This window comes from Eubalaena glacialis, chromosome 9, assembly GCF_028564815.1.
Source record: "Eubalaena glacialis isolate mEubGla1 chromosome 9, mEubGla1.1.hap2.+ XY, whole genome shotgun sequence".
In the NCBI taxonomy this organism is placed as follows: Eukaryota; Metazoa; Chordata; class Mammalia; order Artiodactyla; family Balaenidae; genus Eubalaena; species Eubalaena glacialis.
Window position 1 is genome coordinate 65,583,923 of NC_083724.1, and position 18,180 is coordinate 65,602,102.

Here is an 18,180-nt window from a genome sequence, read left to right on the forward strand (position 1 = left end):
ACATCATTCCACCTTCACAAGTAACAATGCAAACTACTCACAGGCAGAGAACATTATCAGAGAGAGAGAGACAAGGTGGATGGTCATGGTTGGCTTCCCAGTAAAAAAAAAAAAGCCTAGCAGAACCAGTGAGACAAGGTCAGTGCTTCGTGTCTGCAAAGGTTGACCAGATGATCTTACAAATGCTGCACTACCACCCCCCTCAACAGAAACCTTCCAAACATATTTTCAGGTTCTAAAACAATAGTGCCATTGCTGTTATGGCATCCACTCCAAGCTTAAGAAGCTGGTGGTATCGAGGCAGCAGCTCCTTCTGTGGGTCCAATTTCCTTTATTACGCCCCCTCCCTTGAGTAGAGACATAGCCAAGATGACCACTGTCTCATGAAATTTGGGGAATGACTCTTAGATTTGTCTGGGGTGCCTGCCTGGTCTGATTTCACCATTACCATGGTGCTTTCAAGCTTTCTGCATTTCCTGGCAATAGAGTTGGCTGAAGAATCTGCCATCTGTCATGGCATTTAAAAGATAAAAATGGAATCATAAATAGAGCCAGTTCTTCAGAAAAAAAAAAAAAAAAAAAAAAAAAGTCCAGCCGGCATGTCAAAATGGAGGACATTAGCATGTTCTTTTAGTCCCCGGCTGCCAGCAGCTGAAGTCAGCTTGCTAATCACTTGGTGTCATCTGTCCCAGAATGCGATGCCAAATCTTTCTTCCAGGCCAGCAGCACCAAACAATACAGGAGAAATTTATGATTCACAAAATAGTTTTGCAGAAGGTAAAGTCTGACCATGAAACTCCCCCGTTTAATTAATGCTGCCATAGCTTACATTAAAAAGAGAAGGGGGAAAACTCTCTGCCGCAGAATTTATCTCTTCTACCCAGCCAAATTCCTTGCCAGATTTAACAGCAAGCAACATAAATTTAGGTGATTAGATTGGTTGCATATATTTAATTTTTAAAAAGCACCATAATCACACTTTCATTAAAACAGGCTTTCAGCTTTGGTTGAGCGCCACTTGACAAACAACACAGCAGTCGATGATTGGGTTACTGAAATGACAAGATTAAAAGGAGGGTCTTCAGCAGATGCTAGGCTCTTCCATTATAAATATGTAAAACTGCTGGCCAAACATCAGAATGACACATTGAGAAGGTTCCTTCCCACAAGTACAAATTGTCCACAAATTTTTGGTACAACCAGGTATAATGGAAAGAACTCTCCAAAATGAGATCTCAGCCCAAGTTCAGCTCTGATACTTAGTTATGTCAATTTAGGTGACTTTCTTTGTCTCTTGGAAACTCAGTTTTCTCATCCATAAAATGGGAGCAAGACATCTCTCTCAAGGTGGTGGTGTAAGGCTTAAGGGAAATGATATACACACAAAAAAGGGTCTAGAACACTGCCTGATGCATTACAGGTGTTCAAGCAATACTAGCTTTCCTACATATAAATGAAGGGATTGGATTAAATCAATGTTTTTCAACCCCTGTTGTTTGTTTACTGTCTCTCTATGGACCTGTTCCCTAATCTTAAGTCATTCAAACACCATCATCACAATTGTTGCCATTTTCTAGTACTACCTGTACTCTTATTACCTACTGTTTTGTTTTATATCAACTCACTTTTCTGCTTAAATAAATGTACTTGAAAAGAAACCTTTTACATACTAAAAGCTCAAAGTTTTCACTCATAAAAACTTAATCACTACACATACTATAAAAATAAATACAGGAAAACAAACTGTTTTTCATTCTAGCTAGATATTGTTGGCCAATGGCTTGGAGCCTGAGGCCTGTACACTCTTTGCTAAAAAGGAAAACAGTTAATATTGAAGAGCTGTTAAGGACATATGAGCACAGGCCTGAGACTTCCTTCTAGAAACAGAAGGATTGAGAGAATTAAAAGGGAGTAGTTTCCCACTCTTGAATCCCTATTATTTATTGTCTCCTTCCTGTACCAGCCCACATCATTTTGCATCTTTGTATCATTGGTGGTACTAATCACTCATTTTAGGAAATAGAACCACAGATTTTTTGCTAAAAGAAAACCTTGCCCAGAAGCTCAGTGTGCAAAACAAACTAAAAGTCAAACCACCAAAAAACTAAACCAAACAAAGTTATCTCAGAAAATTGGGATGTGAGCTGCAGAGTCTCACCAATTCAGCCCCTTCATTTTCTGTCTCTGGGAGGCCCTCAGAAGCCTCCTGTAAATCTTTAAACTCCTCAGAACATACTTGGAACAATGGACTGGACCAGACTGGAGATGGCTAGTCCCAACAGCATCAGAATCACCTGGAGAGCTTTTAAAAATACAGATTCCTGGGCCCGAAACTGGACTTACCAAAGTCACCTCTCTGCGGTAAGGCCCAAGAATTTGAATTTTTTAAACCTCTCAGGTAAGTCTCTTGAGAATCTAGAAATTTAGACATTCCTGGGATGAATGATTTCTAAAACACCATCTAGTATGACTCTCTATGCATGTGAATTAGGAAACTGCTATGGTATCACCAATCCTCACATCAGGGATTTTGTTTTTCATTTTCAGCTCATCACTACCATCTGATTAAGACCTAATTGTTATTTCTCAACATCTTTACATGTTCATTCTTTGGCTTCACCAGTAGGATCTCTGGTTTCTCCAATACAGTCATTAATGTCTTCAACAGACTCTCCCATAGGCGTTGACGGAGGGAAGCAGGAATGGATAGGAACAAGAAGTCCCAGAAATGGGTGTCAAATGAAAAGCCCTGAATCTGATATACCTAGGTTAAGCCAAGAAGCATCCACCCTCCATTAACAAACAGGAAAAAAAGAATCATCATTGCTCTTTATACCTTCTTTCCTCCAAGATTAATCTTAGTGTTGTAAAGATTGGAGAGAAAAAAATGGGGCTAAGGAAAGAATATAGTAAACAATGATAAAAATGGGGCCAAGGAAAGAATATAGTAAACAATGATAGCAACAAGAATGACAACAACAATAGTAAGAGTAAAAATAGAAACCAATATTTATCTTGTTCTTCCTATGTGCCATGTATTGTTTTCAGTACTTTACGTACACAAGCCCATTTAAACCTCTCAGCAACTCTCTGAGGCAGCTAATATGAGCATCATTCCTTTTCATGGAAGAGTTAATGGGAGCACAGGAGAATGTGTGACTTGAGGAAAACCAGAGATGTGATGTAATGAAGGCAGGAACTGACCCCAGGCCTATGTCTTCCCAAGCCAAAGAACCAGTGGGAAAAGTATTCCCCACTTCTGATGTTTCAGTTAATACTGAGCAACACTCAAGCACTGAATTGGTTATTGAGAGAGTGACCAACCAAATGATTATCTGCTTGTTAAGAACATTTGTCAAGGGAAAAAAGAAGATATTAGTTCAAACTCCCCTGGATTTTTTTTGTTTAACAGTTGAACTATCCAAATCATCTTTTCAAATCATCATCCCAAATGCCAAAAAGGCAAGCAAAATCATCTTTACTGACATTTAAACACTGTTTTTCATAGCAGACATATTGAATTTAGATAGATAAGATATATGATAGAGGAGAGTGGTATTTGGACACGGATATATAAGTGTAATTGATAGTTTATGGGAGCCCGTCAAATAACACAGGAGTCTGCGACATTTACGTTATTTTATAGCATTCTTTTGAAGGTTGTTTTCTGACATGGTAAAAATTATACTGGAGGCCAGAAGTCCTATGTGTATGGAAAATGAATCAATGCTCTCAGGGCCTCCTTCTTAATTGGTAAAATTCAGGGTTAGATGTGTACCATGGTCCCCCAAAGGCTAGTCCAAGATTTCTGGGTTCTCATACCAGCCCTGAGATCCCTGGGGAAACTCAAGTTCAGCCAGCTTTGAAAACTGCTAAATGATAGATCCTCTGCAGTTTTTCTTGCTTTCTGTGACTGGAAACAGATTTCAGTATTTTAAATGAATGTAGACTTTCATTAATGTTGTATCTTTGCCTTTTCAACAGATTGTTATTCCTTCCAGTGATTTATTTGATACAGAATCCTTGAACAGGTGCACAGCCCCCAATTATAACACGGTTTCTATGGGGAAATACGATCCACTTTATGGCAACATGATTTATGATGTAGTTACCAGAACACATTGTGTCAAAAGGCACTGTCTGCTTATGCCAAATGTTTACTAGCAAATTCCTTTTCCTCAGATAGAAAAACATACTCAAAAAGAGGTAAATTACTTTTCCACAGCTCTCATTAGCGGGGATCCTCAGGTCTTCACATGTCTCTTCATGGAACAGCTTGCATTGAGATCTGCTTAGGTGTTTATTTTTAAACAACGAGCCCTAATTTCTTGGCTGGCTGCTGTCATTTTAATTGTGCACCTTTCCCTTTCATCCAACGAGGGAGTGGATGAAGAGCATACTTACACCAGAGCTGGAAAAGGACCCATTTTTTTCCCTCCTTTGTCTTTCTAAGCACTAATCCAAAGAAGGAGTTCTGAAAAGTTTCCTCGGGGCTCACCTGAACGCGTCTCTGTGGGCAGCTGCCGTGCTCTTATGTACGTAGCAGACTGTCTGTCCTGCTATGTCCATTTGGCTGAAGCTTGTAATGGGGACCCCAGGATAGTGGACGTATTCGACCTGGCCGTATCGCGGTGGGGAGGTGATGACGTAGAGAAGTTCCTCAGGCTTGTCTGTTCCGTCCACAGCAAGGAGGGTGGTGGTCATCAGGAAACCTCTGTCACCTTTAGACACCAAAAGTGGTTTTGCCCGGATGACAATATCACCTGCGTGGCAGAAGAGGTTGTGGTCAAGAACCAAATTTTAAAAAATGAAATGTCCGAGGTGAAGGTAAAAAGCAAAGGCCAAACTGTGCAGAAATCAAAACTAATATGACATAGCAAGATTTCTGTAACAAGGATTAATAAAAGAATTCAGCCAAAGACATGAGCAGATATCACAGAGAAGGCGTAACAATATGGCCAATAAAGGCACAAAAGATGCTCAATCTCATGAATAGTCACAGAAATATAAATCAAGATCACAATAAGTTGCCATCTTGTAACCCTCTGATTGGCAAGGATGTAGGAGCCTGATGATACCAAGTGTTGAAGAGGATGTAGAATCTTGCATATGAGTCTGGTAGGAGTGTAAACTGGTACACAATTTGGAATTATTTTGTAAAGAGTTGGATACTCACCTATGCCTTGACCCAGTGATTCCACTCCAGCTGCATGCTGGAGAGAAACACATGCACTTGTACCCAGGAAATCTGTGCTAGAATGCTCATGGCAGCACTGTTTGTAACTGCGAACAATGGAGACAACCCAAATGCCTTCTCAAAAGGTGAATGTATAAACAAACTGTGGTCTATTCATACAACTGAATTTTGTACAGTAGCGAAACAGATGCACTAGAGCTATATGCAACCACACAAGATGTAGCTTATTAACATTTATTAGCTGAGTGAGCAAGTCCCAGAAAACTATAAACAAAAGTAAGAAAATTAACACAAAGTTCAGGATGGTGGTTCTCACTGGAGGTTGGAAAGAGCACATAGGTAGATGTCTGATACTGTTAATATTCCAGTCCTTGTATGTGTGGTGGCTACACAGGTGTTCTTATGTGTGTTTAAAAGACTGTATGAATGAGTGTCTGAATGAGCAAAGGAGAAGAGGATCACACATAGACAAAGGATACAGTGTTTCACAAACTAAGGATTATAATCCAGTTTTGCTCATCTGAGGTTCATTAAAAAAATGATCACAACTAAAATACTATAGAGTTTCTACTTTGTACAGTTACAGGGTTAAGGTATTGTCATATTTCTCAGGCTATAAATGAGGAAACTAAGGTGTAGAAATGTTAACCAACTTGCTAATGATTACACAATTATGAAAGGTGGAGCTTGAATATCTGACCCAAGAGCACAAACTCAAACATTTTATTATTTTGCTTCCTTTCTTTAATATATAAGGAATTCTTGAAAATTAACACTAAAACGGTGAATATCCAAAAGGAAATGTGTGTAAAATAAATGCCAAGTCATTTCTAAATTAAAAATACAAACAGTCAATAAAATCTTGAAAAGATATTTAGTCCTATAAGGAAATAAAACATCAAGGAGGTATAATTTTACCCCAGTGTTTCTCAATGAGGGACAATTTTGCCCCCCAGGGGACATTTAGCAATGTCTGGAGATATTTTGGTTATCCTATCTGAGAGGTGCTACTGGCTTCCAGTGGGTAGAGACCAGAGATGCTGCTAAAAATCTGATAATGCACAACAAAGACTTATGCTTTCCAAAATGTCAATATTGCCAAGACAGGGAAACCCTGTTTTAGATGATCAAATTGGTCTTTTTTGTATACTATGCTTTTAACTCAAAATGCTATGCAACTTAGGCCCAACCTAAGAATCAATGACCAACCTAATTTTAAATCAAAACCTGAGCCCCAGATTCTTCAGAGGGAGTCAAGATGAATACATCAAGGAAGTAAGAAGGATGAACAAGGCTGGGGAAACAAAAATCACACACAGGAGGTTTCACCAGGAGCAGAAGATAGAGCTGAGTGGAGGAAGAGCGTCTAGGTTTTGCCTGAACCCAACTTTTCAGCACTGTAATGACAGAGTATGGATCAGGGTCAACTATGGACAATGCCCTTCTCAACTTCTCTCAGAGATGTCCATGTCATTTTTGCCACTGCACATATCAGAAGACACAGCACAATGGGAAGGCATAATGTTATTTATAATAGCTCCCAAATGGAAATAACCCAACTGTTCAATATGCTAATATTAGTGTTGATTTAGTCTAACAATTCAGTATAGTTTCATTTAGAGATGAACAATTATGGCTATAAAGTTACACTGCAAACTGAGAAAACTGATGCTAAGGAAGGGAGGAGGGAGGGAGAAGGGAGGGAGGGAAGAAGGAAAGAGAGAGAGAGGAAGGAAGGAAGGAAGGGAGGAAGGGAGGGAGGGAGGGAAGGAGGGAGGGAGGGAGGGAGGGAGGGAGGAAGGAAGGAAGGAAGGAAGGAAGGAAGGAAGGAAGGAAGGAAGGAAGGAAGGAAGGAAGGAAGGAAGGAAGGAAGGACAGCAACAGTGAAGGAGGAGGGGAAGGAGAGAACACTGTACAGAGATAAAACACCACTACGTTTAAAAAAAAAAAAAAGAAATTATGAACTTCTGAAAATGTTAACAGGTTAATGTATCTACCTGATGTAAGTTTTCACAAATACTTTTAGAAAATAATCTCATGTCAGTTGTAGCAGAGACTAGTGAGGCACTCACCAGCCTCAATGCCTTTTCTTCCTGGATGCACTGCTCCAGTTTCTACTGCCCAGACTCCTTAATGTGGCCCGTGACTGCAGTTCAGCCACAGGTACCCTACCTCCAAGCCTAGCCCATGAAATTCTCTCATTTTCCTCCATATCTCACTCTCAAAGTGACTCCGAGGACTTCCAAGACAAATGATCCCCTAGCTAGAAAGAATCCCCAGGTGGCTGCTTGGAACAGAACTCTCCTCCACCATGCTAGGGAATGCATCTCCGTAAGGCAATGACAGGATAACCTGCCCTACTACATTAGGTGCATTTTACTTGTATTACGTTTTGCCTGGACAAATACTTATGATGAATGCAGTCTTACTTTTGCAGAGAGAAATAAATGTGTACAGTAACACGTAGCTTATCTGAGAGTCACTTATTAGACATCTTCAAGGAAACAAGCAAATAAAATATATTATTATACAGCCCCAAAATAAATATCTGAAAATCAATCAAGCTAGCTTAAAATCTGTCTTAAAAAAATTCAGAACAACTGTAATTTTACCATACATATGAGGTAAGACATTTACTGTACCTAAGCATCCAATTTAATTTAGCTCTGAGCTTCCTGGCAGCCAAGGCAAAAAAGAAAGCATTCTGTCAATCAAGCACATACTGAGGGTCTAAGACTATGCTTGGTCCTGGGAATATATAGATCCTGGACTATACAGATGAATGAGATAGGATCTTTACCCTCCTCACATAAGCTCTAAGGAAAAGTATGGGGTACTTTTGTGACATGTTGGGAATCAAGGGCTTACACTCTCCCTTGCTGAGCTTCCTTTCCAGTATTTTTTTTCAATCTCTTCCTTCTGCCATTTATGTGCTGCTGAGTCCTATCATGCAAATGGTCTTTAATTAATTCAAGAAGATAATTATCTTACAGCATTCTCCCTCGTCCCTGAAGAGTATTGTCAGCACTTCCAAAGTGAACAGAGAAACAACTTCCAACCTTTTCAATAACAAAATTCCTTTTTATTATTTTTTTATTTTAAGACACATTTATTTGTATTTCCTTTATTATTGTTGTATTGAAAATATTTTTCCTTTCAAACTCTGTTTTCAAGTAATAACTCAATCCCTGAAGATAAAACTAGAGTCATCACATTGATTTGGTAAAATTTTACTTAAAGCTTAAAACCCTGACAGTTAAAGTAGCCTGTGCAGCCATATTGTGGGCAAGGCTGGATTTTTAATAGGCTTTTTGAAATACTGAAAATAACAAATGAATTGGCTACACTCATAAACCTCATAGATCCCAGGCAAAGCAAGTGAGGAGTCAAAGGATCAAATCATAAATGATGGAATTTCAAGTATAAAGGATGGAAGGAAGAAAGGAAAGGAGGGAAGGAAGAACGGAAAGGAGGGAAGGAGAAAGGGTGGGAGAGAGGGAAGGAGGGAGGGAGAGAGAGAGGAAGACAGGGAGGGGAAAACCTTTAAGGGCTTACACCAGCTCACTTCTGGTTGTAAAAGTTGGTTCCAATAAACCCTGATAGAAATGCTTTACCTTTTCCCATATCCTTGATGGTGATGTGACAGTCAAATGCAGGGGACCTATTGTCACCGTCCCAGAGGTAGAAGGTGAAGCTGTCTCGGTTCTGGGAATCCATTGCGCCGGTGTGTGTGTATCTCAGCAAGTTCAGATCCACTTCTTCCTGAGTGCATTTCATGCCAGGGTGGAGAGGGACCCAGTCCCTCCCTATCTGAAAGGTGTCAGAATTAGTCAGCTGTCCAGGTTTTTTTCCCCCCATGTTGTGTCAGTGGACATCTTCCATATCCTCTGAAAACTTCCAATATAAATGATATTTCAGGAAAACTCTAGATTTAATTTTTTGCCATTCTGCATCATATTTTCCATTTAAAGAAATATATTAAAACAATTTCAGGCCTTGGGGAAAAAACGAGCTTTAACCAAAGGATTTTTGACAAAGTCATGTGGCAATTCAACCGCAGTGTTATTTCCAAGGTATTTAACCCAAGCAATCATAGCTGATTAAATATTTCAATTATTGAGAGCAGGTGGGTAATCGAGCTGTTGTAATTGATTCTTTAAAAATTAAATGTGTTTCATTTGGGGTTTCCTTTTTTGTTTTTAGTTCTTATCATTGTCCAACTAATAAAACCTATTATTTCAAACTGGTTTGTCACTGGGCTTATCTGAAGTAGATAAAACACAAATAGAATGGGTGTATTTACTGTCCACACATTTTTAGGCTTCCTAAAGACCAAAAATGATCAAAGTCCCTATCACTCCCTACATTTATACCCTGAGTCAGCACAAAAATAACTGCAAATATCATATATGTATTATGTATTAAGCTCTTCTAATAATAAGCTGACATTAGTTAAGCATATATTCTGTACAGAACTCAGTGCAGAAATTGTGGCATTTTCAATTAAAAGAGGTCCTTATGCTGAGGGCGTGCTGACAACTGAGACTAATAGAAAATACAATAATAATAAATCTGTCTCTGATTAATAATTCTACTGTTTTCTCTTAAAAATGCATAGCTTTCCCTAAGAAGGGCTCATAAAAGTCATTTGAAGTAATTCAAGCAAAATGTCATCTTAAAAATTTACTATATGATATTATCTTGTGCTTTTCCTGTCTGGTTTAAGAGACTATAACAGAAATTTAAACGATTTTTAAAAAATTTCCTTTGTCACATTATTTCACATGCCTTCTCTCCCCTCACTGTGTTACCACTTCCCTTTGTCATTCTATTTGATAAAGTTCCCTCCTCTTTAATGTTTGTGCCCATCTGATGTTTGCACACAGGTATGTTCTTTCCCAGTGCTCACTGGGTGACAGTTAATTATATTATAATAATTAAGCACATTGTTTGTTTGCATCATAAGATCTGTTTGTAAATTTAATTTTTAAAACAGATTCTCTTTCAGGTTTTAAACCAAACAGCCTGCAATTCTATTTAATGTTTTCCTTTATAATCTTTTCCCAGAAACTAAATACAGAAGACGATATATTTTGCTCTCTGTCATCTCCATCTAATTCCCCACTTGCATTCCCAAGTGTGAGCTCTGACTTGACAAAATCATTTGCAAGCCCCAAAAGAGGAAGAAAATAAGATTCAGTCTCAAGGTGGGGAAAACGCAGGAAAGTCAACCAGAAAACCAGGTTGCGTGAGAAAGTCCAGGAGCCCTGGTCCCTGGTCTTGGAAAACCCCTAGAGAGCTGGGAGAGAACTCTGTGGCGCCATATTGGGAACATGGACCCATCTGGATTTTCTCATAACCAAAACACTTCAGTTCCCATGTCACCCAAATGTGTGAGCTGTCACTGCATTTCTGCTTCATTACTCTTTGAAATGAAATAAGGACACAGCTGCACCTCAATTTAAATCAGTGATTGCTCTTCACTTTGATTCTCTATGGTGGCCACAATCTAAGACAATCAAGCTGTTCTACACAGAATGAATCCTTGCTGCTTTTCTCGGGCTGTACCTACATTACATTAAAAGTTAAGCATTCAGTCAAATAATCACATTGGAGATGGCTGGTGGTTACTGTTGCTAGCTTTAATCCACCATTCAAATAGACATTTTGATGGATTACTCAAGTGACCTTCTCAAGTGACTGATCTATAATTTGTATTGGGTTGATTCTTGAGGATCACACACACAAAGTCTGAATTAGACTGGTGAGCACCATTTGTGAAAAGATTATCTTTTCTCCATTGTATCACCTCTGCTGCTTTGTCAAAAATCAGTTGACTACACTTGTGTGGGTCTATTTCTGGGCTCTCTATTCTGTTCCATTGATCTATTTGTTTATTCTTGTACTAAACCAACACTGTCTGGATTACTGTAGTTGTATATTAAGTCTTGAAGTCAGGTAGTGTCAGTCCTTCAGCTTCATTCTTCTATATTGTGTTAGATATTCTGGGTATTTTGCCTCTCTAGATAAACTTTAGAATCAGTTTGTTGATACCCACAACAACTGCTCTAAAAAATAAAGTCTATTTTTAAAAACATCAAAATCTAGTAGAAATAAAGATATCTCAAAGGATGCCTGATTCTCCTCAGTAACTAGACAACTTGCTTTACCCCAGTAACTCCCTATGCTCCAATTTAGGTACAATCCCAATGGGGAAGGAGCAATGATGAACCTTAATTTTGGTTGAATTTACCCTGAATTGAGGAAGTAAATTTAGAATAGTGTGAGTTCACCCCAAACTAGGAAAATTAAATTTTCTACTTCTGAGCAAAATATGGCTATTACAGAATAAATTCAGTTATAGAAATCTGTGCATTGAGAAAATTTATATCTGTTACATTCATTTTGAAAAATAAAAGTAAAAAGGCCACTAACCTTAAGCTGAAGTTGCCCATTTTGGGGAAGCCTTTCAAATAAGTAGTAAATCTTCTCCCTGGGTGAGTCTTCATCTATGGCTGAGAGAACTGCACTAGAAATAATACGAGTTTCACCCATATTCACTGTAATTTCAGATTTCCTGTAAAAAGGAAGATGTCTGGGTTGATATAAAAAATAGAAGACATCACCTTAGGAGGGGACACTCATAATGACTATTACAGCGTTCAACCTTAAAAAATTAGGAAATGATATTCAATATCCAAAGTACTGAAAATGATGAGTCAGATTCGTAAAATAAGCTTTCATTTCACCTTACATGTGAAAGTCCTAAAGACAATTAGTCAGCAACAATTAGTATGGCATGAGGTAATTACATACTTCTGTCTACTTGTATAGAACTTTATAATTTTCTGTTAAAATTTATTTTATAAACTGATTTTGTTTCCAAAATTTTATCTGATACAACAACAGCTCCATGAAGTAAGTGGGCTAGGTATTATTGTTCTAGTTTTACAGACAGGAACTTAAAGAGATGAAATGACTTATTCACGGGTGTTCTGGTACACTTTATGATAGACCATTATGAATTTGGTGATATTTAGGTAATCTGTAGCCCTCTACATTACTCTCCTCCTTGGTAATGTTCTGGGTAACTAGTGTTCTCTTCACAGTAATTCATCTTTTCCAAATGCTACAGCTGCCCGGTCAGCTCCTGGCATCTTGAAGAGAAGGCTGGGACAGAGAGCAGGTGCTGCTTCTACCATAAATGCTGCTGCTGTGGGTTTTGTGTCTCCTATAAAGGGCTGCTGCTCTCACAGCCAATAGGGCTGTTTTCCCTGGTCCTACCAAAGAGAAGAAGAGATTTCTTTTCACCTGCGTTTCTAGCTCTTGGTTTTGGTCATCACACATGGCCTGTGTCCAACTTGACACTTTGTTTCTGAGAAAAACTGGGAAGTTTCCTTGGGATTCAGATCAAGAACATTTGTGTAGCATCAACTGGTCATACTCAACAGCCTTCCACTCCTCTGCTGACAAGCCACAGCCCAAGTACCTCAGTTCTAACCTCTTTTACTAGGTTTCTCTTGCCTATTCATAACTGACATCTTCCCTGGCCATAGGAGGTGACTTTGCCCACCTCTTTACTAGAGAATATTAATCCTATCATTTTAGAAGGCTAGAATGATGGTTTAGGGCTTATGGAGATTAGTGGTGGGTGTTTTTTTTTTTTGGGGTCGCGCCACGCGGCTTGTGGGATCTTAATTCCCTGAACAAGGATCGAACCCGGGCCCCTGGCACTCAGAGCATGGAGTCCTCACCACTGGACCGCCAGGGAATTCCCAGTGGTGCTTTTTTTTTTAAAACACATGACTGTGCGGAAAGGTCTCCCTTTTTTTAAAAAAATATTTATTTATTTGGCTGCACCGGGTCTTAGTGGTGGCACATGGGATCTTTGTTGCCGCAGGCAGGATCTTTAGTTGCAGCATGCGGGATCTAGTTCCCTGACCAGGGATTGAACCCGGGCCCCTTGTTTTGGGAGCACAGAGTCTTAACCGCTGGACCACGAGGGAAGTCCCCCCAGTGTTGCTTTTAATATAGAAACAGATGAATCAAAACAGGAAGCCAATACAATGAAGATGATAAGGAGTCTGGTAGAAAGAAAGAGTCAGAATTAAATTTCAGAGGGTCCAAGAGAGAAGAAAGTATGTCATAGTCTGAGTAACCCTGAAAGGGACAAAGACCTTGGTGCAGGTAATTTATTTGGGAAGTGATCTCAGGAACAAGTGAGAGGGAGGGAGGAGTGAGCAAGGGAAGGAGGAAAAGGCAACATAGGGTGTCTTTACTGCTATGGGGCTCAATCCTGCTGGGGATCCTTTGAAGAGCCATGTAGAATATGCCTCAAACTATGCTTCAGAAGGATAGGAGGCTGGGATACTTATCTTATCCACTACCTCTCATAGGTGGAGGGTTGCCCTCAAAGTATTCTCCCCTGTGCCTGGACATGGGCTGAATGAGCCACTGCTGCTTCAGAGAAAGCCCAGAGGCAGAAAAGCAGAGCACCACGGGCACTTAGATGGGGCACAGACAGCGTGCAGGGTATGTTCCATCATAGCTGCAACTAGAATCAGAGGTGGGCTAAGGGGGTGTAACCCCAGGAGCCAAAAGCACAGCATCTGAAAGGAATATCAAAGGAAGGGTGTCAAATGACCTAACAAGGTCCAGCAAGATGAGAAGAGCCATTAGATTTGGTGGGAAATCCAAGGGTAACTTTTAAGGGAGGTTGGAGAGAGTGGGCAGGAATAGAGGAAGCAAACACAAGTTATTCCTCCAAATAGTTTGGCACTGAAATAAAAGAGGGACTGGGTCATCGTTGTAGTTTTAGAATGAGAATACCTGCTTGGAATAATGCTGATAACTGACACTTATGAGAACTTAATATGTACTAGTCTCTGAAGTACCTTTACATATTTTAATTCCTTTAATCCTTTCAACAACCACATGAAGAGGATACTGCTATTATCCCCATTTACAAAGAAGTTGACAAAGAGGTAGTGAGAGGTTAAGTAACACGTTCAAGGTCACACCACCGATAAGTGGCTGAACCAAGGCAGTCTGGCTCCCAAATCTGCTCCCTTCACCACTAACTGTATTCCTGTGTCTTATTAGCAGAAGGAATGAAAAGAGAGAGATGGAAGATGCGGTAGGGAAAAAATAATGGAGCAAGTTCTGGGAGAAGGCAAGAGGTGATATGCCCAAGGACACATATGGAAGGGAAAGAAGAAAAGGAAAAAAGAAAAGAAAGAAGAAGGAGGAATTTCGAGGCAAAGTTAGAGGAGCTTTGGTGATTCTGTAGATGAAGCTGTGCCAGGAAGTTTAATAGCAAGAACATAGCAAGAAATAGTAAATCAGATAGGACTGAATGAGTGCCTTGTTAAGTTATTTTACCTCTCTGGTCTCAGTTGTCTCAGTGAGGATAACAATACCTACTTCACACAGTTTTGGTGAGGACTTAAGGAACAAATGTATGTGAAAGGAGCCAACGTACTGCCACATAGTAAGCACTTAATAAACACCAGTTTTCACCTCTCTCCCTCCTTTTTAGGTAAAATGAGGTCATCAGAAAGGAGGTTTCATAATACCACAATATCCTTCATATTTTCATTTTTATAAATCAAGATTTACCAATCCAACATTCCAGCTAGAGAATAAGGAAATAGAAATTTCTATTGAATACTCTTTGTCAAACTGATATCTGAGATGCAATCCTCCAGAAAACTATCTCCAGTATTTCCCATAATGCTTTCCAAGGGCCTTGGTGGCCCATAGGGAACAGCAGGAGAATTGGCAGAATAAGGAAGGGATTTGTTTAAGGTCCTGTTTTCTGCAAAGTGCACGAGACTTTAGGAGTTTACACACTTCAGGAAATTGTTCACTTCCTGATAAAAACTTGGACTGTCTACTCAATGCCCCTCACTGCTACACCATTAAAATGGTCAAAGAGGTACCAAGAAGCAGACAATTCTCTCCATCCAGCACCTGAGACAAGTCGGACTTCCTAAAGTTCTAACCTTGGACAGTTCTGTACAGTTTCCAATAATAAGAGAAATGGCTAGAGCTATAGAAATATAATTGATGAAGACTCTGTACCCTATGATCAAACTCTGATCAGCTACAGAGGGAGACACTGAGAAAGTCTGCAATTAATAATATCAGTACAGAATTTTTAAAAAGTGATCATTTTGACAACAGGTGGCAAGGGGGCATTGATCCCTATGGAACACAGTAGAGGACTGGAGGACAATGAAATACCAAGATGATGAAAGAAGTGTCAGTGATATATTTCCCTCAGTCACTCTTAGTTCAAAGTTTGACCAAATCCACAGTGAGGACTATCTGCAGTTAATATTACCACACTTTAATTGAATCTATATATTAATTACACTCTGATGTTTGTGCATGCATGTGTTTAAATATTTAGTACACTGTTCATTCCATATTGTATGTTTGGTTATTTTGAATTATTGACAACTAAATAAAACTTTTAGAGGAAAATCAAATAACTGAAAGGCGGAGAAACCATAATTCAAAAAGATACATGCATCCCAATGTTTACTGCAGCACTATTTACAATAGCCAGGACATGGAAGCAACCTAAAAGTCCATTAACAGAGGAATGGATAAAGAAGATGTGGTACATATATACAATGGAATATTACTCAGCCATAAAAAGAAACAAAATAGTGCCATTTGCAGAGATGTGGACAGACCTAGAAACTGTCATACAGAGTGAAGTAAGCCAGAAAGAGAAAAACAAATAACGTATAATGTCGCTTATATGTGGAATCTAGAAAAATGGTACAGATGAACTTATTTGCAAAGCAGAAATAGAGACACAGATCTAGAGAACAAACTTATGGATATCAAGGGGGGAAGGGGGAGTGGAATGAATTGAGGGATTGGGATTGACATATATACACTACTATATATAAAATAGATAACTAATAACCTACTGTATAGCACAGGGAACTCTACTCAGTTCTCTGTGGTGACCTAAATGGGAAGGAAATCTAAAAAAGGGGGGATATATGTATACATATAACTGATTCACCTTGCTGTACAGCAGAAACTAATACAACATTGTAAAGCAACTATACTCCAATAAAAATTAATTTTAAAAAGGCTAATTTGAGAATTGTTAAGGAGAAGTTATATTAACTAATATTTGCACCAAAGGTTCTAGGTGCCTGACTAGGTGGGACAAGTTGTAAGAGGCAGGAGCTGTCAAAGACTTGTTTCTCTCTTGAGGACACACATTCCATTTGCACCTAGTCTTCCAGACCTCAGAATTTTATACAGAATTTGAAAGGGACTCTTTTCAGGTAGCTTACTTGCTCAGCACTGGTTTCTCATCATTAACTGGGGTGACCTCTACAGAAATGGTTTTAAGTATCTTATGTTTCCCATCCGACAACTGGATTGTAAAGTCATCAGCAAGGCTCTCTGAGTCATCATGCAAATACATCAACCTCATTCCTGGAAAAAGGGGAAAAAGAGAGAAAGTAAATCTTTCTTATGATCGAACCACTTCAAAGCATGTCACAGATAATTTGTTTTAACCTCCAAGGCATTGGTATTAGCATTAGCTCATTAATCAATACAATAAGGTTGCATTGATAAATGCATAAATCAAACTGTTTTATGAAGTAAGAGCACCCCTCCTAGTTCAATAAAAGTTCCTATTTAAATAAGTTAGTATTTGATAAGGGTCTTATTTACAATCAGTGAGAAAGGATATATTATTTAATAAACTGCAGGAGAACAATGGTGACAGAGTGTTTAAATGAAACAGAAAATTAGTTCATTACATAGAGAAATTTATAGTTAGATCCCTATCTCAAGCCAACAACCAAAATAAACTCTAGATGAATCAAAACTTAATTATAAAACTATTTTTAAAAACCTATATGACATTTATATGGAAATGCAAGAGACCCAGAATAGCTAAAACAGTCTTGGGAAAAAAAGAACAAAGTTGGAGGACTCACATTTTCCATTTTCAAAACTTACTGGAAAGCTACAGTAATCAAGATAGGGTAGTACTGGCATAGAATAGATACAGATGAATCTAATAGAAGAGAGCGCAGAAATGAGCTCGTACATATCTGATCAACTGATTTTCATCAAGGGCACCAAGACCATTCAATGGGGAAAGAGTAGTCTTTCAATAAATAGTGCTGGGACAACTGGATATCCATAGGCCAAAAAAATGAAATTGGATCCCTACCTCACACTATATACAAAAATTAACTCAAAATGGGTCATAGACCTAAACACCAAGAGCTAAGCTAGAAAAACTGTTCGAAGAAAACATTTGTGACTTTGGGTTAGGCAATGGTTTTGTAGATAAGACACCAAAAGTACAAATGACAAAACAAAACAACAACAAAAACATAGCTAATTTGGACTCCAAAGGAAACCATCAAGGGAGCAAAATGACAACCCATAGAACTGGAGAAAATATTTACAAATCATATACCTGATAAGGGAGGATCTAGTATCCAGAATGTATTAAGAACTCTAACAACTCAATAGTAAAAGACAACCCAGTTACAAAATGAGCAAAGGATCTGTGTAGACATTTTTCCAAAGAAGATATAAGAAGACATATAAATAGACAAAAAAACTATGAAAAGATGCTCAACACCACTAGCTATTAGGGAAATGGAAATCAAAACCACAATGAGATAGTACTTCACACACACACACTAGGATGGCTATAATTAAAAAGATAGACAATACCAAATGTTGGTGAGGATATAGAGAAAATGGAATTCTCATATGTTGCCAGTAGAAATGTAAAATGATACAGCTACTTTGGAAAACAGCTTGGCAGTTCCTCAAAATGTTAAACATAGAGTTACTTATGACCCAGCAATTCCACTCCTAGATATATAGCCAAGAAAAATGAAAATATAGTATATACCCATACAAAAAACTTGTATGTGAATGTTTATAACAGCATCATTCATAATAGTCAAAAAAGTGCA

At 38.7% G+C, this 18,180-nt stretch overlaps 1 protein-coding gene across 13 annotated transcripts in view; it reads right to left on the reverse strand.

Annotated features, from left to right (window-relative positions):
* The window catches only part of FREM1 (FRAS1 related extracellular matrix 1), a 172,064-nt gene that overhangs the window by 42,790 nt on the left and 111,094 nt on the right, over nt 1–18,180 (reverse strand). For 8 of the 13 annotated variants that reach the window (XM_061200436.1, XM_061200437.1, XM_061200439.1 and 5 more), the window contains 4 exons: nt 16,522–16,666; nt 11,633–11,774; nt 8,812–9,007; nt 4,499–4,763 (listed from right to left, as the gene is read on the reverse strand). In XM_061200436.1, the coding sequence (XP_061056419.1) occupies nt 4,499–4,763; nt 8,812–9,007; nt 11,633–11,774; nt 16,522–16,666 (748 nt within the window). Of the gene's footprint in view, nt 1–991; nt 1,053–4,498; nt 4,764–8,811; nt 9,008–11,632; nt 11,775–16,521; nt 16,667–18,180 lie in introns of those variants that run through there. The other 5 variants (XM_061200451.1, XM_061200454.1, XM_061200443.1 and 2 more) reach the window with 4 other exon arrangements.